General features: G+C 41.7%; 1 protein-coding gene across 3 annotated transcripts in view; it reads right to left on the bottom strand.

Annotated features, from left to right (window-relative positions):
* ANKRD12 (ankyrin repeat domain 12) overlaps positions 1-27,050 on the bottom strand; it is a 129,914-nt gene that overhangs the window by 36,348 nt on the left and 66,516 nt on the right. For all 3 annotated transcript variants that reach the window (XM_038747530.1, XM_038747528.1, XM_038747529.1), the window contains one exon: positions 3,502-8,228. In XM_038747530.1, coding sequence (XP_038603458.1) covers positions 3,502-8,228 — 4,727 coding nt within the window. The remainder of the gene's footprint in view (positions 1-3,501; positions 8,229-27,050) is intronic.

The following is a 27,050-nucleotide window of genomic DNA, read 5'->3' as shown; positions in this document are numbered from 1 at the left end:
CAGTCTGGGAAGGCCTCCTGGAGGAGGTGAGCTCTCAGTAGGGCCTTGAAGGGAGGAAGAGAGCTAGCTTGGCAGATGGGCAGAGGGAGGGCATTCCAGGCCCGGGGGAGGACGTGGGCTGGGGGTCGATGGCGGGACAGGTGAGAACGAGGTACGGTGAGGAGATCAGCGGCGGAGGAGCGGAGGGTGCGGGCTGGGCTGGAGAAGGAGAGAAGGGAGGTGAGGTCAGAGGGGGCGAGGGGATGGACAGCCTTGAAGCCCAGGGTGAGGAGTTTCTGCCTGATGCGCAGATTGATTGGTAGCCACTGGAGATTTTTGTCAGGGTAGGTAGCTGTGCTTTCCTGGATTTCTAAGCTTTCCTACAGTTATTTCCTCCAAATAAAAACTCCCACTCCACTGCTCTATTTCTAGCTTCTGGTTATCTCCAAGACTCATGTTTAATGCTGGGAATGTAGGTCCCTACCCCAGCTCCAGCTGCTGCCCTGGGACTTGACCAGCCATAAAAGAATGGGCAATCAATCAATCAATCGTATTTATTGAGCGCTTACTGTGTGCAGAGCACTGTACTAAGCCCTTGGGAAATACAAAGTTGGCAACATATAGAGACGGTCCCTACCCAACAGTGGGCTCACAGTCTAAAAGGGGGAGACAGAGAACAAAACCAAACATACTAACAAAATAAATAAATAAATAGAATAGATATGTACATGTAAAATAAATAGAGTAATAAATATGTACAAGCATATATACATAAATACAGGTGCCGTGGGGAAGGGAAGGAGGTAAGATGAGGGGGATGGAGAGGGGGGCGAGGGGGAGAGGAAGGAAGGGGAAGGAAGGAAGGGCAGTAAACCAGTGAAGTTGTTTTGAAAGAGAATCCCCTCGACATCCGTCTTATAACTTTGAGGAAGAGGGCTAGTACCAATGTGGAAAACAGAGAAAAAGAAAAGCAGAAAGTTCAAGTTGTTTTTCAATGAGTTTTCTCTTTGCTTCATATCACCTTTTCTTAACAGCCTCAGGTACTGATATCTTTCTCCCCCTCATGGCAAACTGCCATCTGCTGTGCCAAACTGACGTACTTACAAAATAAATGTAATTTCCAGAACAACAGATTGATGTCACAAATACTTCACTGCAGTCAAAATTCTGAGAATAGCTCAAGAGCAAAACCCAGTCCCTAGGTTTGAGCACTGGATGCCTCAGAATAAACGATATTCACTAAATACTCCTTATTTCATCTTGTCCAATTGGGAAATGCTTTCCAAAAAAGAAGCCAGAAATCAACTTGCACTGAGAATAGGAAAAATTGCAACGGGTAATTCAAATGATAAAATGAGAACAAATTGCCTGGAACTCATTAACAGGCTGACTCACTTGCAATAAAATGATCACGATGGCCGGAAGGCTAAACGACACAACCACAGATAGCAAAAGGTTTCACTGTCCACAACTGCAGCGACTGGCAAGATGGCAGACTATTCACGTACCCCATGTGGAACCATTTCTTTTTCATTTCTGGTCAAGGGAAATGATGCTGCCACCAGTGCCACCTCTGAATACTAGGAAACCGTATGATATACTATGGAAACTGACATTCTACATAAAAACTTGAAAGTTATCAGGAAAAAGACTGGAAAATTATTTTCCTAGCTAGCTTCTCTCCTATTAACATGACCAGATAATCTATCGGCTTCTGAATACACAGAAGTACACAGAAATTAATACGATTATGACTTGTCAATTGTATACCATTTTCTTAATGGTATTTATTAAGTGTTCACTATGGGTCAAGCACTGCTGTCAGCGCTGGGGTAGGTTCAAGTTAATTAGGATGGACACAGTTCTGGTCCCACCTGGGGCGCACAATCTAAGTATGTATATTTTAAATCAATCAATCAATCAATCAATCAATCAATCGTATTTATTGAGCGCTTACTATGTGCAGAGCACTGTACTAAGCGCTTGGGAAGTACAAATTGGCAACACATAGAGACAGTCCCTACCCAACAGTGGGCTCACAGTCTAAAAGGGGACTTTTAAATCTAATCACTGTTTTTATAGTAGCTTCATGTGAAATGCTGGTAATACATTTGGTTCCTTAAGCAAGTGGCACCTCACGTTTCTAAGGAATTACTAGTATCACACATCAACAGACTGCATTCAGGGAGAGTAGATTTGGCAATCATGCTTCAACCCATGCTTCATCTGCTCCAGGGGTCCCTGAAGTGGGCTACTTTTAAATTTACCCTTTCCTAAGGAACCAGGGTCTGCTCTCCCGTCGTCTTCTCTGCTCTTCTGGGCCCCAAAGGGATGAAAAAAAACACCACCTCAGAATTCATTAACTATCATCTAACCTGGAAACTGGTGCTTTAAATGGCAGTTTCAGGTTCAGGGTTTTAAGTCCATTCCTGGGACTCAGTTTCTCCTGTAAAATGGGGTAACAGTTACCATTATCTGCCTCACGTGGATATTGTGAAGATTGAAGAAGTTTAACACTGAGAGAGGTTTTAAAATTCTTGAAGACCGAAGATATGCATATTCACTCAAAGAATTACAAAATAACTTAATTATTTTGCAGGACTTAAGGAGGTTAAAATATGACAAACAGCAGGTGGCACCACAGTCCCATAAATGAAAACGTCAAATGCATCGGATACATCCAATTTTTCTTAAATCCTGAAATTGCTTCCACAAAGATTTCATCCACAATGATACTGACTTATTTATACTTCAGATGAAATCAGTTTTTTGAAGGCAGGTATGAAAAGGCAAGAAGAATCAATAAAATGACTCGGAAACTAGAATAACTTTTTTGGAGTATTTTCAAGCACGTAGCTACACAGTTTTCTCTATTCCTCTTCAAGGAATTCTAACGGCTAATTAACTTCTATTCAGAACTTCTGAAAGCTCCTACTTGGATTTCCTAAAAATCTGCAGGGGTTATTGCAGGATAACATAATTTTCTCTCATTCATTCAATCGTATTTATTGAGCGCTTACTGTGTGCAGAGCACTCTTGGGAAGTACAAGTTGGCAACATAAAGAGATGGTCCCTTCCCAACAACGGGCAAACCCCCAATGACCTATGAAACAAGACAGAATGTTACCAGGTATCTTGTGGGGAGTAAAAGCAGAAACCATTCTTCTTTGTTTCTGTCTAAGCATTTCCAAAATTTGTCGCTCAATCCTGCTTTTAAGCATGGCGTCAACAGAGGATTCACCTGGGATCTGGGAATATTAATGCATTTGTCGACTACAGAGTAATTGTTTCCTTTGGTAACATGGAACTTCTACCATTGGCTAAGCAGAAGATTAACAGAACAGTAATTTAATTAAAAAGAAAACACCTCTCAAATATTTGTAATTCAGAAGACAGACCCCATGAGATTAGAAGATTTACAGCAGATCAAACGGGGAATGGAGATTATTAAGACCTCCCACATCAGATGGAATATAAAATAGTTAGATTATGTATTTTATCAAGTAAAATTGTTTTACTTACAGTAGGGATACAAATCTTGCTCAAAGGATTTCCGTCTAGCAGGTATGAGCCGTTAAATGTCACATACTCATCATAATACTGAGGCGCTTGAGGTATGACGCTGCACAATAATTTGCGTTTCTCCTCTATTTTTCTCCTTATATGCAAGTATTCAAAATACGGATTTGCTCTTTCAGAACTGTACGGCTGAATCTCATCTAGCTTCAGAGAGTCTACAACAGCTGCTAGAGACTGCTGCGTTTTCTCCTTCGCTTGTAAAAGGGAGGGATTGACCTGCACGGGCTGGGGCACCCGGGACATTTTTCTTTTGCGTGGATGGTGAATTTGAGCATCCTCTTCCTCCGTCAATCTGATTCTTCCTCTAGGAGAGGCAGACTCATTTTCTCTTTCTGATAATGGCAGGCAGCTGGTAGGGATCTGCTTACTCTGATTTGCAATTACATTGGCTCGGTTTCTGGTTATCCTTGGAGTAGTCTGATGGTGTTCGGCATGTTCCTCTACTTCTGGCTTGGTTGGCAGATTACACTTGTGTTCCTCCGGTTGAAGCAAATGGGGCAGGTTACGCTCCAAATTTAACAAAGCACCTTGTGACGGGTCCTCATGGCCTATAGAAACCATTCCTTGCCCACTCAGACTGTAATACTTCTGGTTAGCTGGCTCATTTAGATTTCCTTTAGGCACTCCTGCATATAAATCAAAATCGGGTTTATTGCTAGATGCATGAGTTGCAATTGAATGCTCAAGTTTGTTGTCTCTTTCATTCGGAATGATCTGAGCGACAGCTGCGCTATCTTCTTCAGGAACTTGAGAAGTTTTATAAAGTATTTTGCTAAACGCAATCGGAGGCACGCTTAGTTGTGGGCAGCCATCGCTTACAGGAAAATCTTTTTCAGCCTGTAGTGCAGGCAGAGAACAAATCCTTTCAAAACGTGGTGCGGCATCCTCGACGGCATTCTCGGAGTACATAGTGACAAAACTATCGGTCCTTTTAATGTCTGTTGGGAAGACGGTGTTTTCAATCTCTCTGGAGGGCTCGGCGACGGGGTCCAGGTCAGAGGTGATAGTCTGAACTGAATTCGGCTGCTGTACAAAGCTTGACCCCTGATTCCCAGAACCTGACAAAGACACATGCTTGGAAAGACATTCCAATTCTGAGACTGCCTGGATATGGAAAGAACAGGGAGGCTGAGATGGCAAAAAGGACGCTGTTTCCCGGGCACAGGAATTTCCTAAAAGTTCAGTCGGGTGTTGAGGTAATACCTCAGAAACACTCTGTTCTTTGACTGTCCTATTTTCAGAATTACATAAGCCGTGGCTAGCCAGATTCTGCTCCGATGCTCTGTAACTTGAGCAGTTAAGGTCACTGGTGCTTAATGACTCAAGTCGGCCCAAAGCCACGTCCCATGGTTTATCTGGCTGAGCAATACTGCTCTGACTGCACAGTTCTGGGGGCATAGGGCTTTCCGCGAAAGGACTCATTTGGGCCGCGTTTTTAAACACGTTCGAATCCGATGAAACGTATTTGCTATTTCCAGGTCTAGGTGGGGAGGCCATGTAACTGGAATGTAAGTTGGGCATACTTGAAAAGTCCTTTTCAGACACGTTGCAAGCGCACATCTCAGGCATGGGGGAAATGCAAACGTGAGCCGGAACGGTTAATACGACGCTCGGATTGTTTTCTTCGGATACTGCTTGAAACTGCTTAGATTGCTCAGAAATGACAGGCGGCATACTGCTCCTTCGCACTTCTACAATAGGCCTAGGCTCATTTATACCAGGCTTCCCGTCTTCAACAGAAGACGACCTAACATAGGGGAGAGGAAGTCGGTTGGCAAAGGATGGTTTCATCTGGTCCGGCAGCTCGGCGGTGCCAACCGACTCTCTTTCAAGGAGGGCTGGAGATCTGGCAGCGAGCAAAAACGGTGCCTGGGCAAAGACCATCTGGGAATCCGGGCCTTCTAACGTGAAATCCGAATCATACTCAACCATGGGTCTTGGAGTCGTGACCGTGGTATGGCAAGAGTCTTCTGAGCTGGCAACGGAAATCATGGACACGGACCGAGAGCTCAGACCTGCCTTGTCACTTTCTGACCTAGGAGATCGGTTCAAACTGTTATCCGCAACCAAGGGGGCCTTTCGAAGGCTTGGCACGGCCTTGGTATCTACAGACTGAGATCTGTTACGGGTAGCATCTTTCGACTGTTTCTCCTTGCCGTAAGCTTCCGCCAACTCTGAACTTTTGGACCTAATCAGCTCTTTATTTTTCACGTCATTTAACGCATATTTCGCTCTTTCCTTCTCTTTCATCTTGAGGTCTAAGAAGGAACGATTCCTTAGCCGTTCCTTTTCTTTCTGCTTAATTTTTTCCTTATGTTTTCTGTGCCACTGTTCAATTTCCAAGTCCTTAAGGCTTAGCATTCTTTCAAAACTTGTCTGCATTAAATCATCGTTAACTAACCTCTTCTCTTTAGGTCTAATGTCTCTCGGGGCTGGCGATGCTTTGAGTTTAGGCTTATCTGCTTCAGATTTTAATTTAAGTAGGTTATTCACTTGTGTCTTGTCTTTGTGTTTGTCTCGCTCTTTGTATCGGTCTATATCTTTATCCTTTTTATCTTTTTCTTTTCCATCTGGAGTTTTCAAAAGTTCATCTTTCGGTTTTTCTTTAAGGGGAAAAAGTTTCTCATGAAATGTTTTACTGCTTTCTGCAATATTCAATCTCTTCTCTTCCGGCATGTGCTTAGAATTGACTATAACTGCACTTTCCTTCTCCCTCAACCTTTCTCTTTTTTCTACCTCCTTTTCTTTTTCTTTATTTTTGCCTTTATCCAATTTGATATAGTCATTATCTTTTTCTGAGGATTTCACTTTTTTGTCACTGGAGTGCTTTTCTTTGCTGTCACCCGAATGTCTCTCTCTCTCAAGCTTTTCTCTGTCATGCTTTTTATCTATTTTATCTCTACTTCTTTCTTTGTCATCAGGCTTTTTAACGGGAATCATATTTTTTATTTTATCGCTTTCTTTATGACATTTTTCTGATGGCTGTAAATTTTTGTCTTTTTCCTTTGATTTTTCTATACACTCGGTAACTTCTAATTTGTCTTTCTCTGGTTTATGGTCATGTTTCACCTTCTTCTCTTTTTCTGCATTTTTTCTATCCATTTTCTCATTATCTTTTTCTTTATTTTGGGGTCGCTTCTCAGACCTATCTTTATTTTCCTTTATGTTCTTTTCCTGTTTCTCCATTTCCATTTCTTTTTCTATTAAATGAAATCCTCCAGATTCTTCCTTGGCACACGTGCTCAAAAAGGAAAATTCTGGTTCTTTATCTGTGGCCATGTTCTCCCTTTCTTCCTTCAAGTCCTTTATTTTCTCCTCCTTTAAAGATTTCTCATTTTCTCTTTTAGTTTTTTCTCTTTCATCTTTAAAACCTCTCTCTTTGGGGATATTTTTTTCCTTTGTTGTTTTGTCGTCTTTTGTTTTCTCCACCTTTAACTTTTTCTCTGATGACAGCGGTTCGTGGTCCGTATTTAAGAACAAATCTTCAGTTTCATCACTTTTAAAAAAGTTCTCTTTCCAAAATTCTCTGTCAAATTCAACATTTCTTTGCACTTCTTTAACACTGTCCTTATGCCTGTTTCTCTCTTTCTCAACGTCCTGCTCTTTTCTGTGTTTGTCCTTGTCTCTTTCTTTATGCTTTAATTTATGCTTTTTTAGTGCCTTACCCTCTTTGTCACATTTTTTGAACATACAGTCTGAATTTTCAAATGCTGGACTAGGATCATCCTCTTTAATTTTTGGACTAGATTTTTCATTAAATTCCAAGTGGAAATCTTTCTGATGCTTGATTTTTTCTTTGTGTTTGCAAGGTTTTCCACTCGAACTTTCCAACAGGAACTCAGATTCTATATTATTGTCATACCGTACATGGTCAGACTGTAATGACATTTCAGAACTGCTAGGTGATAAACACATTTTCGGGTTTTCTTGCTTCAGGGGTGTTGACTGCTTTTCACTGAATCCACAAGGAAGTTTAGAAGATTTTTCGGCAGGAATTTCGAACAACTGTAATGAAGTCTCATCTTTCGGGCTGAAAGATTTTCTAAAACTCTCCTCTTCTTTGGTCTTCTCTAATGATTCTAACGCAGGGCACGCTACTAAATTTGATAACCTTGTATTTTCTTTTCCATCTTTTTCTTGCTTCAATTCTTGATTTTCTTTGTTTTTGTTTGGGTTCTTTAGTTTCCTTTTTACTTTCCCTTTCGGCTTTAGTTCACTTGAAACTATATATTCCTTCCTTGTCCTTGTATCAGAAATTGAAGTTTCAGGGGTAGAAGAGGGAATGGCAGCAATCTTTTTGTCTTGAATTTCTTCATCTGAACTTTCAGAACTTGAATAAAGAACTCGAGAGGGTTTTTGTTTTTTACTTTTAAATGATTTTGGAAATACAGTCTTTTCCTGTTTCATAAATAAGTTACTTTTGTCCATTTCGCATTCCTCCTCTTTTCTCAGCTCTTTTCTCAGAAGGTGTCTGTCATCAATCATTTTGTTTATTTCAACATCATCGTCTTCATCATCATCTTTGAACTCATATTCATCAAGTCCCGATGAAAGAGATGCTTTACTGGGTATTGCTTGTTTACTTTCACAGACTAGAGAGTCCTTCTCTGTTTCAGAATCAATGTTTTCATCAACACTGGAAGGATTTACAGATGGAGCTCCTTCGGAATCTAGAATAAGAAGGGAAAGAATCATCTGTCAAATTGGTTGGGATTTTTTTTTTGACAATTTAAAAAATTATGAAGACTTCAATAGCAAAGTTAAGGATATCAGAGAAATACGTTTCATACAATTATTATTGTCAGTGAGTCGTTTCTGATTCATAGCGACTCCATGGATATACTTTCTCCAGAACGTCCTGTCCTCTGCCATAATTCACAACCTTTCTAACGGTTCTTCCTTTTCACACAAACGGAGGGGAAAAAAACTCCAGCTGACACTTGACAGACCACAGGGTTCATATCATTAAATGACTAGAGAAACAGCGGTGGAAAGTGTATGTTCCTGAACACAAAATTAAGTGAATAATTTCCTTGGGTTTGCCTTTGTGTGCGGGATATGCCATGAGAGCAGAAGAGTAATGGAAGGGCACCTCTGCCAGGATATCAGAAGGCTCTTTTTTACCTGTACTTGCTCCTACTGCCTGGCTTCCTTTTGCTCTCTTACCGGTGGCAAGGCCCCAGAGAAGCCAAATGAGCAGCTCGCCACAAGTGGTGGGCAAGAATTGAAACTCCAGCTGCTGCTGCCATTAATAATAATAATAATGATGGCATTTATTAAGCACTTACTATGTGCCAAGCACTGTTCTAAGCGCTGGGGGGGGGGATACAAGGCAATCAGGTTGTCCCACGTGGGGCTCACAGTCTTAATCCCCATTTTACAGATGAGGGAACTGAGGCCCAGAGAAGTGAAGTGACTTGCCCCAAGTCACACAGCTGACAATTGGTGGAGCCGGGATTTGAACCCATGACCTCGGACTCCAAAGCCCGGGCTCTTTCTAAGGAGCCACGCTGCTTCTCACTAGCTCCCTGGAACTTGCATTTTGACCAGAAATATTGCAGAAAGTGGATCAGCAGCAATAGAAGAAACACACCAGTCTCTATTGCTGCCACTTGAGCCCTAGATCAATCAATCAATCAATCAATCGTATTTATTGAGCGCTTGCTATGTGCAGAGCACATAGCTGCAGCCACGGTGGCTCATATAGTAGCAGTTCTATTCCTACTTGTTCCTGCTACTGCTGCTCTGAGCTACTACATGGACGATGCTTTGAAGAATATGCCTATGTGAACTGAGTGACTGGGGGTGTGAGGCATCACCAGGCAAAAAAACCCAAAACTGCTAGATAATAATAATAATTGCTGAGCATTTACTATGTGCCAGGCACTGTACTAAGCACTAGGGCGATCAATCAATCAATCAATTGTATTTATTAAGCACTTACTGTGTGCAGAGCACTGTACTAAGCGCTTGGGAAGTACAAGTTGGCAACATATAGAGACAGTCCCTACCCAACAGTGGGCTCACAGTCTAAAAGGGGGAGACAGAACAAAACCAAACATACTAACAAAATAAAATAAATAGAATAGATACGCACAAGTAAAATAAATAAACAGAGTAATAAATATGTACAAACATATATACAGGTGCTGTGGGGAAGGGAAGGAGGTAAGATGGGGGGCATGGAGAGGGGGACAGGGGGGAGAGGAAGGAAGGGGCTCAGTCTGGGAAGGCCTCCTGGAGGAGGTGAGCTCTCAGCAGGGCCTTGAAGGGAGGAAGAGAGCTAGCTGGGCGGATGGGCAGAGGGAAGGAGGGCATTCCAGGCCCGGGGGAGGACGTGGGTCGGGGGTCGAGGGCGGGACAGGCGAGAACGAGGCACGGTGAGGAGATTAGCGGCGGAGGAGCGGAGGGTGCGGGCTGGGCTGGAGAAGGAGAGAAGGGAGGTGAGGTAGGAGGGGGCGAGGGGATGGATGGACAGCCTTGAAGCCCAGGGTGAGGAGTTTCTGCCCGATGCGCAGATTGATTGGTAGCCACTGGAGATTTTTAGGGCAGTTACGAGCTAACTGGGTCCCTGTCCCACAAGAGGCTCACAGTCCTACTCTTGGCATAGTGCCACGTGCTTTTTATAGTGCTCTACTCACAGTAAGTGCTCAACAGAGAGAAACAGCATGGACTAGTGGATAGAGCATGGGCCTGAGAATGAGAAGGCCCTAGGTTCTAATCCCGGCGCTGCCACTTGTCTGCCGTGTGATCTGGGTCAATCACTTAACTTTGTGCCTCAGTTACCTCATCTGTAAAATGGGGATTAAGACTGTGAGCTCCATGTGGGATACGGACTATGTCCAACCTGAGTCTGCATTCCCTCCCAGTGTTTAGTACAGTGCCTAGCACATAGTAAGCACTTAACAAGTACCATTAAAAAAATCAATTGGTTTTTTTTTAATTTGCTTTCTCAATGACGAGTAGCCTAAAATTTAGTCACCAAATTTTACTTAATTGATAGAACCAAAAAGACACCCAACAAAAAATGAACCTAACCTAAGAATATCAGCATTTTATATGGTATTAGATAAGAATAAAATGGTGGTCAGTACAATACAGTATTTTCTGTAATGGAACCTCTAATCTAAAATTATTACCAAAATACTTTACTGGGCTTATCTAGACACTACATTAAAATCCTCCCACAAGCAGAAGACTTTCCCCATGTATACTGGCCGTATAATAAACAATTACTTAATAACATAGGGGTCAAATAGGCACTTTATTAGCAAAATAACTTAGGAAACTTGACCTGGGATTTGCTATAGATGATCAAGCAGAACCTAGTGCTATTTAAATGTTCCTTCACTCACTCCCGGCTCACATAGCAGTGCAATTATTCATTCATTCAATCGTATTCATTCATTCATTCAATCGTATTTATTGAGCGCTTACTGTGTGCAGAGCACTGTACTAAGCGCTTGGGAAGTACAAGTTGGCAACATATAGAGACGGTCCCTACCCAACAACGGGCTCACAGTCTAGAAGGGGGAGACAGACAGCAAAACAAAGCATGTAGTCTGGTGTCAAGTCATCAGAATAAATAGAAGTAAAGCTAGATGCACATCATTGACAAGTAATTGGCAATTACTAATCAATCAATCAATAGTACTTATTGAGCACATACTATGTGCAGAGCACTGGTCTAATCTAAGCACCTGGGAGAGAACAATACAAGATAATTGGCAGACTCGTCCCCCGCTCATAATGATGTTAATGACTGATGGAGGTGAAAAAAACGCATTGGACTAGGAAAAAATTTTCATTTTCCCAAGCTAAGCCCCCCTTTTCCTCTGCTCCCCTTCCCCATCGCCCCGACTCACTCCCTTTGCTCTTCCCCCCAACAGAACTTGTGCATATACATACATACTTATAATTCTATTTATTTATATTAAGGATACGCATATAGCTATAATTCTATTTATTTATATTAATGATGTGCATATAGCTATAATTCTATTTACTGATATTGATGCCCGTTTACTTGTTTTGTTGCCTGTCTTCCCCCTTTTAGACTGTGAGCCCCTTCTGGGCAGGGATTGTCTTTATTTGTTGCTGAATTGTACTTTCCAGCACTTAGGACAGTGCCCTGCACCCAGACAGTGCTCAATACAATTGAATGAATGAATGAAATTTGATATTGAGGTCTTCAAGTATTAATAAATTAATAAATTACATTAATGGGCAGATCTTTTTTAAAATCAATCAATCAATCGTATTTATTGAGCGCTTACTATGTGCAGAGCACTGTACTAAGCACTTGGGAAGTACAAACTGGCATCACATAGAGACAGTCCCTACCCAACAGTGGGCTCACAGTCTAAAAGGGGGAGACAGAGAACAGAACCAAACATACCAACAAAATAAAATAAGTAGGATAGAAATGTACAAGTAAAATAAATAAATAAATAAATAGAGTAATAAATATGTACAACCATATATACATATATACATATATATATATGCATATATACATATATACATATATTAAAAATCGTCTTTGCCTCAGTTTCTTCAGTTGTATATGGATACCTGTATATATACCTGTATATATGTATATATGTTTGTACATATTTATTACTCTATTTATTTATTTTATTTGTACCTATCTATTCTATTTATTTTATTTTGTTAGTATGTTTGGTTTTGTTCTCCGTCTCCCCCTTTTAGACTGTGAGCCCACTGTTGGGTAGGGACTGTCTCTATATGTTGCCAACTTGTACTTCCCAAGCGCTTAGTACAGTGCTCTGCACATAGTAAGCGCTCAATAAATACGATTGATGATGATGATGATGATACCTACCCCACTTATTGTGTATTTCATATCAGATAATGTAAACTGTAAAGCGCTTCAGATGAAGCTTTCAGTAAATACCTAAAACTAATCAATATTTTTATATACATTAAGTTTACCCTGAAAATGGAATTTAGGGTTGGAATTCTTCTTCTTTCACTCCCTTCTGCTCTGGTCCTACTTGCTCCTTCATTCCTCCTCCCTCCCACCCCTGCAGCACATATGCACATGTCTGTAATTTATAGATTTGTTTAGATATTTATTCCTATTAATATCTGCCTCCCCCTCTAGGCTGTGAGCTCGTTGTGGGCAGGAATATGTCTTTTTTCTTGTTACGCGGTACTCTCCCAACCACTTCGTACAGTGCTTTGCACACAGTAAGCGCTCGAGAAATACCACTGAATGAATGAATGAAGAAGTGCACCTCAAATGATATTTCCTCACACAGGATACTAAATACTAAACTAAATAATTCCTTCGCACTGGTCTTCAGGTTCTGTTCATATCCACTAAAAGCTAGAGAGAGGACACATTTTTCTTTTAGACTGTGAGCCCACTGTTGGGTAGGGACTGTCTCTATGTGTTGCCAATTTGTACTTCCCAAGCGCTTAGTACAGTGCTCTGCACATAGTAAGTGCTCAATAAATACGATTGATTGATTTTTCTTCTGTTTCCTCCTGGTTCTCCAACAGGTTTCCTACAGTGCTCTATCCGGCAGCGGAAGGTCCTCTACAGCCTCAAGCGACCTCTGACTCCTGCCCGCCCGCCTGCCCAAGCTCGCTGCTTCCCTTCCCGCCGCGCCGGCCCGGTCTCACCATCATCATCATCATCAATCGTATTTATTGAGCGCTTACTATGTGCAGAGCACTGTACTAAGCGCTTGGGAAGTACAAATTGGCAACCTATAGAGACAGTCCCTACCCAACAGTGGGCTCACAGTCTAAAAGGGGGAGACAGAGAACAAAACCAAACATACTACCAAAATAAAAGAAATAGGATAGATATGTACAAGTAAAATAAATAAATAGATGGATAAATAGATAAAATAGTCTCCTGGGTCCCGATATTGTTGGGGCTCTCCCCACAGCCCCCCGGCCCCGCCACCTCCCGCCGAGGACAAGGGACCCCTCTTCGGAGGGGGGCCAGGCAGCGCCGCTTCCTCTCAGCCACCCGGCCGGTCTGGCCTTGCCTTTGCGGCTATCGCACGCGTTTATTACATTAATAAATTGTTTTCGGGAAACACCCCCCCACCCCGACTCCCTGTGCCTTTTCTAGACTGTGAGCCCACTGTTGGGTAGGGACTGTCTCTGTAAGTTGCCAACTTGTACTTCCCAAGCGCTTAGTACGGTGCTCTGCACACAGTAAGCGCTCAATATATACGATAGATTGATTGATTGCTCAATAAATGCCACTGATTGATCCTACAGAAGAACAATCAGTCTGACAATGAGAAGCTTTGGGAAGAGAGCACAGCCACTTCAGCCCAGGTCACGCTTCCCTCTCATACTAAAGAGGGTCTTCGTAGACTAATACCACGCACCATCCTCTCACCTCTCTGGTTGTTCCTTCTCAATCTCTTTCGCTGGCCCCTCTTGGACTTCTCATCTCCTACTTATGCGTGTCCCTCAAGGGTCCGTTCTGGACCCCCTTCTCGTCCCACTTTACAATAACTTCTTCGCTAAGCCCCTCCACCTCCACTCAAATCTAATATTCCAGCCTCCGACTCTCACCTCTGCAATCTCACATTTCCTCTTCCTTCCAGAAGACTTTCATTCAATATGCATATACTGAATATGTATATATGTTTGTACACATTTATTACTCCATTTATTTATTTATTTTACTTGTACATATCTATTCTATTTATTTTATTTTGTCAGTATGTTTGGTTTTGTTCTCTGTCTCCCCCTTTTAGACTGTGAGCCCACTGTTGGGTAGGGACCGTCTCTATATGTTGCCAATTTGTACTTCCCAAGCGCTTAGTACAGTGCTCTGCACACAGTAAGCGCTCAATAAATACGATTGATGATTTCATTCATTCAGTCAGTCAGTCATATTTACTGAGCACTTATTGGGTGCAGAGCACTGTACTAAGTACAATTCAGCAACAGTTAGAGACAATCCCTGCCCACAATGGGCTCACAGTCTGGGGGGGGGGGGGGGGGGGGGGGCAGACATTAAAAGAAGTAAACAGGCATCAGTAGCATCATTATACATAAATAGAAATATATACATATCATTAATAAAAATAGAATTATAACTATAAATATGCACATATATTTGTACATATTTATTACTCTATTTATTTTACTTGTACATATCTATTCTATTTATTTTATTTTGTCAGTATGTTTGGTTTTGTTCTCTGTCTCCCCCTTTTAGACTGTGAGCCCACTGTTGGGTAGGGACTGTCTCTATATGTTGCCAATTTGTACTTCCCAAGCGCTTAGTACAGTGCTCTGCACACAGTAAGCGCTCAATAAATACGATTGATGATTTCATTCATTCATTCATTCATTCATTCAGTCATATTTACTGAGCACTTATTGGGTGCAGAGCACTGTACTAAGTACAATTCAGCAACAATTAGAGACAATCCCTGCCCACAATGGGCTCACAGTCTAGAAGGGGGGGGGGGTGTACAGACATTAAAAGAAGTAAACAGGCATCAGTAGCATCATTATACATAAATAGAAATATATATATATCATTAATAAAAATAGAATTATAACTATAAATATGCACATATATTTGTACATATTTATTACTCTATTTATTTTACTTGTACATATCTATTCTATTTATTTTATTTTGTTAGTATGTTTGGTTTTGTTCTCCGTCTTCCCCTTTTAGACTGTGAGCCCACTGTTGGGTAGGGACTGTCTCTAGATGTTGCTGATTTGTACTTCCCAAGCGCTTAGTACAGTGCTCTGCACACAGTAAGCGCTCAATAAATACGATTGATGATTTCATTCATTCATTCAGTCAGTCAGTCATATTTACTGAGCACTTATTGGGTGCAGAGCACTGTACTAAGTACAATTCAGCAACAATTAGAGACAATCCCTGCCCACAATGGGCTCACAGTCTAGAAGGGGGCGGGGGGGGGGGCAGACATTAAAAGAAGTAAACAGGCATCAGTAGCATCATTATACATAAATAGAAATATATACATATCATTAATAAAAATAGAACTATAACCATAAATATGCACATATATTTGTACATATTTATTACTCTATTTATTTATTTATTTATTTATTTTACTTGTACATATCTATTCTATTTATTTTATTTTGTCAGTATGTTTGGTTTTGTTCTCTGTCTCCCCCTTTTAGACTGTGAGCCCACTGTTGGGTAGGGACTGTCTCTATATGTTGCCAATTTGTACTTCCCAAGCGCTTAGTACAGTGCTCTGCACACAGTAAGCGCTCAATAAATACGATTGATGATTTCATTCATTCATTCAGTCAGTCAGTCATATTTACTGAGCACTTATTGGGTGCAGAGCACTGTACTAAGTACAATTCAGCAACAATTAGAGACAATCCCTGCCCACAACGGGCTCACAGTCTAGAAGGGGGGGGGGGGGGGGGGGGGGGGGGGGGGGGTACAGACATTAAAAGAAGTAAACAGGCATCAGTAGCATCATTATACATAAATAGAAATATATACATATCATTAATAAAAATAGAATTATAACTATAAATATGCACATATATTTGTACATATTTATTACTCTATTTATTTATTTATTTTACTTGTACATATCTATTCTATTTATTTTATTTTGTTAGTATGTTTGGTTTTGTTCTCCGTCTTCCCCTTTTAGACTGTGAGCCCACTGTTGGGTAGGGACTGTCTCTATATGTTGCCAATTTGGACTTCCCAAGCGCTTAGTACAGTGCTCTGCACACAGTAAGCGCTCAATAAATACGATTGATAATTTCATTCATTCATTCATTCATTCATTCAGTTAGTCAGTCATATTTACTGAGCACTTATTGGGTGCAGAGCACTGTACTAAGTACAATTCAGCAACAATTAGAGACAATCCCTGCCCACAATGGGCTCACAGTCTGGGGGGGGGGGGGGGGGGGGGCAGACATTAAAAGAAGTAAACAGGCATCAGTAGCATCATTATACATAAATAGAAATATATACATATCATTAATAAAAATAGAACTATAACTATAAATATGCACATATATTTGTACATATTTATTACTCTATTTATTTATTTATTTATTTTACTTGTACATATCTATTCTATTTATTTTATTTTGTCAGTATGTTTGGTTTTGTTCTCCGTCTCCCCCTTTTAGACTGTGAGCCCACTGTTGGGTAGGGACTGTCTCTATATGTTGCCAATTTGGACTTCCCAAGCGCTTAGTACAGTGCTCTGCACACAGTAAGCGCTCAATAAATACGATTGATGATTTCATTCATTCATTCATTCATTCAGTCAGTCAGTCAGTCATATTTACTGAGCACTTATTGGGTGCAGAGCACTGTACTAAGTACAATTCAGCAACAATTAGAGACAATCCCTGCCCACAACGGGCTCACAGTCTAGAAGGGGGGGCGGGGGGGGGCAGACATTAAAAGAAGTAAACAGGCATCAGTAGCATCATTATACATAAATAGAAATATATACATATCATTAATAAAAACAGAACTATAACTATAAATATGCACATATATTTGTACATATTTATTACTCTATTTATTTATTTATTTTACTTGTACATGTCTATTCTATTTATTTTATTTTGTTAGTATGTTTGGTTTTGTTCTCTGTCTTCCCCTTTTAGACTGTGAGCCCACTGTTGGGTAGGGACTGTCTCTATATGTTGCCAATTTGTACTGCCCAAGCGCTTAGTACAGTGCTCTGCACATAGTAAGCGCTCAATAAATACGATTGATGATGATGATATGCACAAGTGCTTTGGGGCAGGAAGGGGGGAGAGAGTCGGGATGACAGGGAGGGGAGGGGGAGCAGAGGAAAAGGGGGGCTTAGTCTGGGAAGGCTGCCTGGAGGAGGTGAGCTTTCAGGAGGGCTTTGAAGGGGGGAAGTGTGCTAGTTTGGTGGATTTGAGGCAGGGCATTCCAGGCCAGAGGTAGGACGTGGGCCAGGGGTTGACGGCGGGACAGGTGAGAATAAGGCACAGAGAGAAGGTTGCATTTATGTCTTACACCCACCTTATACTTGATATATTGAAAACTAAACGCCTCATCTTCCTTCCTGAATCCACTCCTCCAACTAATTTTCTGAACATGGTTGACCCCACCACCACCTTCCATGCCCAAAGCCCACAACCTTGATATTACCTGTGATTTTGTGCTCTCAGTCATTCATTCGATCCTATTTATTAAGCTCTTACATGGCGCAGAGCACCGAACTACGTGCTTACTGTGTGCAGAACATTTTACTAAGCACTTGGGAAAGTATGACATAATAAAGAGTGACAATCCCTGCCCACAACAAGCTCAGTCTGGGGGGTGGGGTGGGGGGGAGACAGACATTAATACAAATAGACACCAATCGAATGTGCGCACAGCACTGTACTGAGCGCTTGGGAGAGTACAATATAATGGAGTTGGTACACACATTCCCAGCCAACAACGAGAGCTCACAGTCTAGAGGGGAAGACAGACATGAGTCTAAATTATGGATACGTAAATAAATGCTGTGGGCTGAGGGATGGGTGAATAAAGGAAACGAATCAGAGCAATGCAGCAGCGAGTGGGAAAAGAGGAAATGAAGGTTTAGTCAGGGAAGGCCTCGTGGATAAAAAGTGCCTTCAAAATGCCTTTGAAAGTGGAAAAAGTAATTGTCAGATATAAAGAGGGAGGGTGTTCCAGGCCAGAGGCAGAATGTGGGTGAAAAGCGGGCGAGGAGATCAAAGTACAGTGGGTAAGTTGGCACCAGAGGGGCAAAGTGTGCAGGCTAGATTGTAGTTGGAGTGGTTGGGTGGGGAGAACGTGGATGGAGGGGGCAAGGTGACAGTGTTTTAAAGCCAATGGTAAGGAATTTTATTTTATTTTATTATTTATTATTATTATTATTTTTTAAATATTATAATTATTTATTATTATTTTATTTTATTAATTTATTTTGTTAGTATGTTTGGTTTTGTTCTCTGTCTCCCCCTTTTAGACCGTGAGCCCACTGCTGGGTAGGGACTGTCTCTATATGTTACCAACTTGTACTTCCCAAGCTCTTAGTACAGTGCTCTGCACACAGTAAGCGCTCAATAAATACGATCGATGATGATGATGATGATGAATTTCTGTTGGATGTAGAGATTCTTGAGGAGTGAGGCAAGGTGGACTGAACATTTTTGGTAGAAAAATGATTCAAAAAGCAGAGTGAAGTATGGACTGGAACAGGTTGAGACAGGAGGCAGTTAGGTCAACATGGAGGCTGATAGACTAATCAAGGTGGGGTAGGATAAATTCTTGGATTAATGTGGCAGCAGTTTGGATCATTTGTGACCTTTGAGAGGGTGGTTTCTGTGGAGTGAAGGGGATTCTAGACTGTGAGCCCACTGTTGGGTAGGGACTGTCTCTATATGTTGCCAACTTGTACTTCCCAAGCGCCTAGTACAGTGCTCTGCACACAGTAAGCGCTCAATAAATACGATTGATTGATTGATTGGATGGAGAGGAAAGGACAGATTATAGTGATGTTGGTAATGTTGAACCAACAGGATTTAGTGATAGACTGAATATACGGGTTGAATGAGAGAGAAGAGTCAAGGACAACGGCAAAGTTAGGGGCTTGTGGGACAGGAAGGATTGTGGTGTTATCTACAGTGATGGGAAAGTCACAGGGAGGACAGGGTTTGGGTGGGAAGATAAGGAGTTCTGTTTTGGACATGTTAAGTTCAAGGTGTAACTGGGACATCCAAGTACAAATGTCTCGAAGGCAGGAGGAGATGTGAGACGAGAGGAGAGACAGGCTGGAGATGTATATTTGCGAATCATCTTCATAAAGGTGGTAGCTGAAGCCACGGGAATGAATGATTTCTCCAAGGGAGCGGGTGTAGACGGAGAATAGAAGAGGACCCGGACGGCATCTTGAGGGACTCCCATAGTTAGGGGGTGGGAGGAAGAGGGGCCTCCAAAGACTGAAAATGAGTGGCCAAAGAGATAGGAGGAAAACCGGGAAAGAATATTGTCAGTGAAGCTGAGGTTGTATAATGTTTCCAGGAGAAGGGCGTGCTCAACAGTGCTGAAAGCAGCTGAGGGTGGTCGAGGAGGATGAGGATGGAGTAGAGGGCACTGGACTTGGCAGGATCATTTGTGACCTTTGAGAGGGCGGTTTCTGCGGAGTGAAGGGGATGGAAGCCAGATTGGAGAGGGTCAAGGAGATAAGTGGAGGACAGGAATTTGAGACAACGGGTGTAGACAATGCGCTCAAGGAGTTTGGAGAGGAATGGTAGGAGGCTGATGGGGTGGTAACTGGAAGGAGCCGTGGTTTTTTGGGGATGAGGAGACATGGGCACATTTGAAAGCAGTGGGAAAGAAGCCATCGGAGAGCCAATATTTGAGGGTGGCGGTCGGGGAGGGAAGAAGGAAGGGGCCAAGTGCTCTGATAAGGTGCAAAGGTCTCTCAACTCTCACATCCATTACGTGGCTAAATCCTGCCAGGTTTTTTTCCACATCATTTACTGGATCTGTCCCTTCCTTTCCATATCCTTAATCCTTAATGTGTCTATTATCGTATTGTGCTCTCCCAAACAGTACAGTGCTCTGCACACAGTAAGCGCTCAATAAACACAACTGACTGACAAGTTAAAAATTCCACTAGGGGAAGAATTGTGGGGTTTTTTTTTCTTTCTCCATAAAACCCAGAACTTTGAGTTCATGCTATGTTAGACCCTAGTAAAAGCAGCATAATGTAGTTGACAGAGAATGGGCCCGGGAGTGAGAAAGTCATGAGTTCTAGTCCCATCTGTGCTCGCCCCCCTCATCCCCCTCTCCATCCTCCCTCCTTCCCTTCCCCACAGCACCTCTATAAATGTATATATGTTTGTACATATTTATTACTCATTTATTTTACTTGTACATATCTATTCTATTTATTTTATTTTGTTAGTACGTTTGGTTTTGTTCTCTGTCTCCCCCTTTCAGACTGTGAGCCCACTGTTGGGTAGGGACTGTCTCTATATGTTGCCAATTTGTACTTCCCAAGCGCTTAGTACAGTGCTCTGCACATAGCAAGCGCTCAATAAATACGATTGATGATGATGATGATCTGTGCCACCTGTCTGGTGAGTGGCCTTCACTTCTCGGTGCCTCAGTTACCTCACCTGTAAAATGGGGATTAAGACCATGAGCTCCTTGTGAGACAGTGACTGCCTCCCAACCCGATTTGCTTGTACCCACCCTAGTGATTAGTATAGTGCCTGTCACACAGTAAACGCTTAATACCACGATTATTATTATTACCTTCTGAAATAGAGCATTATTTTTCTCTGCTATGTGATTTGTCAAACGATCAGTGCAAGCAAGCATTAAGGGTTCACGAGCATTTATTTCCAGAGAACCCCTTTCTATACAGCAGGGTGCATCAAGGAGAAATTCCTTACCATTTGCTTTAAAGCGTTCAATCACCTGGCCCTCTCATACCTCACCTTGCTACTCTCCTAACCTACTCACTGTACCTCAATCTCATCTATCAATCAATCAATTGTATTTATTGAGCGCTTACTATGTGCAGAGCACTGTACTAAGCGCTTGGGAAGCACAAATTGGCAACATATAGAGACAGTCCCTACCCAACAGTGGGCTCACAGTCTAAAAGGGGGAGACAGAGAACAAAACCAAACATACTCACAAAATAAAATAAATAGAATAGATACGTACAAATAAAATAAATAAATAAATCTATCGCTGCCAACCTCTCGCCCTCTGGCCTGGAATTACTCCCCTCCAAGAAGCCTTCCCTGATTAAGCCCTCATTTCCTTTTCTCCCATTCCCTTCTGTGTCACCCTGGTTTGCTCCCTTTATTCATCCCCTGTCCGGGGCCCACAACACTCATTCATTCAATCGTATTTATTGAGCGCTTACCGTGTGCAGAGCACTGTACTAAGCGCTTGGGAAGTACAAGTCAGCAACATATAGAGACGGTCCCTGACCATCAACGGGCTCACAGTCTAGAAGCAGATGCAATTACAGCAACTGTATCTGTAATTAATTATATTAATGTGTGTCTCCTAATCTAGACTGTAAGCTCAGTGTGGGCAGGAAGTGTGTGTTATAATGTCATTCTGTATTTTCCCAAGTGTGCTCTGAACACAGTAAGTGCTCAGTATGATTGACAGATTATTCAACAAATATAGGCATTCAATATTGCCAAAGTGACGAGTTATTTTTTTAAACTGCGGGCATTTTTTGTATCATGAAAGAGAAAATAATTTATCAGTAATTAATTATATTAATGTGTGTCGCCCAATCTAGACTGTAAGCTCAGTGTGGGCAGGAAATGTGTGTTACAATGTCATTCTGCATTTTCCCAAGTGTGCTCTGCACACGGTAAGTGCTCAATATGATTGATAGGTTATTCAACAAATATAGGCATTCAATATTGCCAAAGTGACGAGTTATTTTTTTAAACTGCGGGCATTTTTTTTATCATCATGAAAGATAAAATAATTTATCTGTAATTAATTAATGTGTGTCTCCCAATCTAGACTGTAAGCTCAGTGTGGGCAGGAAATGTGTGTTACAATGTCATTCTGTATTTTCCCAAGTGTGCTCTGCACACGGTAAGTGCTCAATATGATTGATAGGTTATTCAACAAATAGAGGCATTCAATATTGCCAAAGTGACGAGTTATTTTTTTAAACTGCGGACATTTTTTTTTATCATCATGAAAGATCATTTTATTAGGGTTTATGCAGTACAGTGACTCGGGCTGATATACAGTAACTGGGTAAACGCTGCACAAATAGGTTTGGTGTTTGAATATGCTGCTTTAGCTCCTAGATCACAGAGCTGCATGAAGCTCAATTTCTTCTGGGCTTGGCCACTGCAATGCAGAAAGGCTGCAGAGACATCTCCTGGCTATTAGAGGACTGAATGCAGGAAACCAATTGATATGCAGCAAAGAGAATTAGTTTGCAGAGCCGACATTCCGCGTAAAGAGACAGAGGAAGGAGCGGGTATTTTAAGGGGTAACAAGGGACTGGGAAGGAACCGACGTCAAAGAGCTAGCGGGCCAGAAAGCTCCCATTTGGGGTCTTAACAGCTCTAAACGGAAAACTCTCCGGTCTCGTCAGAGGCCTGGAATGAGCGAGGCTGGGTGGTCGGCATGTACAGATCAACAGTGCTTTGCACATAGTAAACGCTTAACAAATACCATTATTATTATTATTATTATTATTATTGCCTCCTTTGCCACCATGAGATTGGCACCAAGGCTTTTTGCTCTGAAAGGAGAATAATGTGGACAACGAGAATAACTCCTTAATTGTCCCTACCAGTGGCCCTGGGAAAATAGACAGTAGGGGAGAAGCCGCTCTCCATCGGCTGTAAGCTCACTGGGGGCAGGGAACGTGTCTACCAACGCTGTTACATGGTACTCTCCCAAGAGGGGTCTGCACACAAGAAGCGCTCAATAAATACAACTGATTCTGCAGCTGGAATTGACTGGCCAGGGTTGAATCATTTCAGCTGCATATACATACACTGGCACCGGCTAATGGCTTTCCTGAATGGCGTATTGTTATATTCGCAGGTACGATTTAGGCCCAATCTGAATATGTGCTTTTCTTTTAGAAAATGGGCTAAGGGAAAGAATAACGCTGAACCTTTGCGTTATAACATGATTTGAATCAGATCTCAAATACCCCCATTCAAAACTCTAAAAGAATCATCAGGGAAAGCTATCTTTATATTGGATCATCAGTGATTCCTCATAGCAGCGTGGCTCAGTGGAAAGAGCCCGGGCTTTGGAGTCAGAGGTCAGGGGTTCAAATCCCGGCTCCGCCACTTGTCAGCTGTGTGACTTTGGGCAAGTCACTTCACTTCTCTGTGTGCCTCAGTTCCCTCATCTGTAAAATGGGGGTTAAGACTGTGAGCCCCCTGTGGGACAACATGATCACCTTGTAACCTCCCCAGCACTTAGAACAGTGCTTTGCACATAGTAAGTGCTTAATAAATGCCATTATTACTATTATTATTATTATAGCAGGATGTGCACAAATAAACCAATAGAAATTTCTTTTCTGCAATTAGAATACAAAGCAGAATAGAATCCCAGAGAAACAGCATGGCCTAGTGGATTGACCACAGGCCTGGGAGAAAGACCTGGGTTCTAACCCCAGCTCCACCAATTGTCTGCTGTGTGACCTTGGGTAGGTCACTTATCTTCCCTGTGCTTGAGTTACCGCATCTGCAAAATGGGGATTAAGACTATGAGCCCCCTGAGGGAAATGGACTGTGTCCAACCTGATTAGCTATTTACTTATTTATTTATTTATTTTACTTGTACATAGCTATTCTATTTTATTTTGTTAGTATGTTTGGTTTTGTTCTCTGTCTCCCCCTTTTAGACTGTGAGCCCACTGTTGGGTAGGGACTGTCTCTAGATGTTGCCAATTTGTACTTCCCAAGCGCTTAGTACAGTGCTCTGCACATAGTAAGCGCTCAATAAATACGATTGATGATGATGATGATGATGATTAGCTGGAATCTATGCCAGCGCTTAGTATGCGTTTAACAATTATCATTAAAAAAGGCACAGTACAATCTACATACAAGAAGAAAGAGAGGTAGAACGTGTCTTCCTATGCTTATAGTACACATTCAGGCTGCAGTGTTTGTGAGCTCCTCGAGAGTAAAGAACATTAATCTTTCTTCTATCAAACTCTCCTTAAGGGCTTACTACAGAGAGGTGTATTTAGTGAATACCATGGACTGACTGGGATGGTGGAGAAGGGCTAGGGGATCCAGCGCTTAGAACAGTGCTTTGCACATAGTAAGAGCTTAATAAATGCCATCATTATTATTCTTTATGCAGATGGTGGTGGACATATGGGTGAAGAGTGGGGCTCAGGGGAGTTGCCCTGGTTCATAACTAAAAGGAGAGGCTTAATAATAATAGCTCAGTCATGGTGATGGCTGTTCAAGTCTAGTGGGCATCAAACAGGACAGTGTAGCGTCTTTCCAAAGAGAGCCCAGTACACAGTCTAAGGGAAAAGGAATTATTATGGTGAGAGGATGATGTCTGGAGGCATTCCCAGACTGAGCCCCCCTTTTCCTCCGCTCCTCCTTCCCTCTCCATTGCCCCCAACTCCCTCCCTACGACACTTCTGTATATATGTACATAGTCATTATTCTATTTATTTTATTAATGATGTGTATCTATCTATAATTCTATAATTCTACTTGTTTTGCTTCATATTCTATTCTATTTATTTTACTTTGTTAGTATGTTTGGTTTTGTTCTCTGTCTCCCCCTTTTAGACTGTGAGCCCACTGTTGGGTAGGGACTGTCTCTATATGTTGCCAATTTGTACTTCCCAAGCGCTTAGTACAGTGCTCTGCACATAGTAAGCGCTCAATAAATACGATTGATGATGATGATGATCATCTGCCTCTCCCCTTCAAGACTGTAAGCCAGTTGTTGGGAAGGGATTGTCTCTGCTGCTGAATTGTACTTTCCAAGCGCCTGTATATATGTATATATGTTTGTACATATTTATTACTCTATTTATTTATTTTACTTGTACATATCTATTCTATTTATTTTATTTTGTTAGTATGTTTGGTTTTGTTCTCTGTCACCCCTTTTAGACTGTGAGCCCACTGTTGGGTAGGGACTGTCTCTATATGTTGCCAACTTGTACTTCCCAAGCGCTTAGTACAGTGCTCTGCACACAGTAAGCGCTCAATAAATACGATTGATTAGTACAGTGCTCTGCACACAGTAAGCGCTCAATAGATACAACTGAATGAATGAATGTATTACTATGGTTAGCAGTTTTTACTCTACACTTTGAGCACAGTATAGGCAGGGAATGTGCCCGCTAATTCTGTTGTTGTACTCTCCAAAGCACTCACTTAAAACAGTGCCAGTGCTTACAACAGTGCTTTGCACATAGTAAGCGCTTAATAAATGCCATTATTATTATTAGTAGTAGTAAGCACCCAATAAATACCACTGATTGCTTATACCACGAATAAATGGATGGGAATATGCAACCAATCATCTAATTTAACTTAAGGCTGATGTAAAAATATGTGTGCATTAAGGATGGACTGCATTATACTCTCCCAAGTGCTTAGTACAGTGCTTTGCACACAAGTGCTCAATAAATGCCATTATTATTATTAGTAGTAGTAAGCACTCAATAAATACCATTGACTGTTGATACCATGAATAAATGGATGGGAATATGCAACCAATCATCTAATTTAACTTAAGGCTGATGTCAAAATATTGAGGTGTGCATTAAGGATGAATTGCATTATACTCTCCAAGTGCTTAGTACAGTGCTTTGCACACAAGCACTCAATAAATGCCATTATTATTATTAGTAGTAGTAAGCACTCAATAAATAAAATTGACTGTTTATACCATGAATAAATGGATGGGAATATGTAACCAATCATCTAATTTAACTTAAGGCTGATGTCAAAATATTGAGGTGTGCATTAAGGATGAATTGCATTATACTCTCCCAAGTGCTTAGTACAGTGCTTTGCACACAAGCGCTCAATAAATACAGTCCAATGAACCGCATTAGTTGTTTTAAAAACTGAGTTAAAAAATGGCTCACACTGAAAATTGTGTGACATTTTCAAATGGTAAGGTGAAAGGAGCACCTTAATTTTCTGTCTAGATTTTGAATGTACTGACCAAAGTCAAGGTAAGTTTTCATGAATCGTTAAAAAGAACTTTAGAGAAAGAGAGAGGGGAGGGGAAAGGAGAGTGACGGGGAGCCACACACAGTTGGAGTAGCATCTGGTTCTGATCCCATAAAATCAGTCTGGAGCCGTTCCGGGTAGTCATTTCTTGAAGGCTCATGCAGCATTATCGGCGTGTCTTTCCAACTCGCCCCCGTCCTCGGCATGGCCTTCAAACCGCTCCTTGGCCAGCTGTGGTTGGGGATTTAAGTATAAACCCAGCACAACACTGCCATGGCTCAGTCTGATCTGAGGGGTTTATCCTCACCCCTCCTGTCACAGACAGTCTGCTTTAATCAATCAATCAATCAATCGTATTTATTGAGCGCTTACTATGTGCAGAGCACTGTACTAAGCGCTTGGGAAGTACAAATTGGCATCACATAGAGACAGTCCCTACCCAACAGTGGGCTCACAGTCTAAAAGGGGGAGACAGAGAACAGAACCAAACATACCAACAAAATAAGTAGGATAGAAATGTACAAGTGAAATAAATAAATAAATAAATAAATAGAGTAATAAATATGTACAACCATATATACATATATACAGGTGCTGTGGGGAAGGGAAGGAGGTAAGACGGGGGGATGGAGAGGGGGACGAGGGGGAGAGGAAAGAAGGGGCTCAGTCTGGGAAGGCCTCCTGGAGGAGGTGAGCTCTCAGCAGGGCCTTGAAGCGCTTAGTACAGTGCTTTGCACACAGTAAGTGCTCAATAAATAACGGCTGAATGTATT

The sequence above is a fragment of the Tachyglossus aculeatus genome, chromosome 5 (genome assembly GCF_015852505.1).
Source record: "Tachyglossus aculeatus isolate mTacAcu1 chromosome 5, mTacAcu1.pri, whole genome shotgun sequence".
NCBI lineage: Eukaryota > Metazoa > Chordata > Mammalia > Monotremata > Tachyglossidae > Tachyglossus > Tachyglossus aculeatus.
This window is presented reverse-complemented; position numbering and strand designations above follow the sequence as displayed.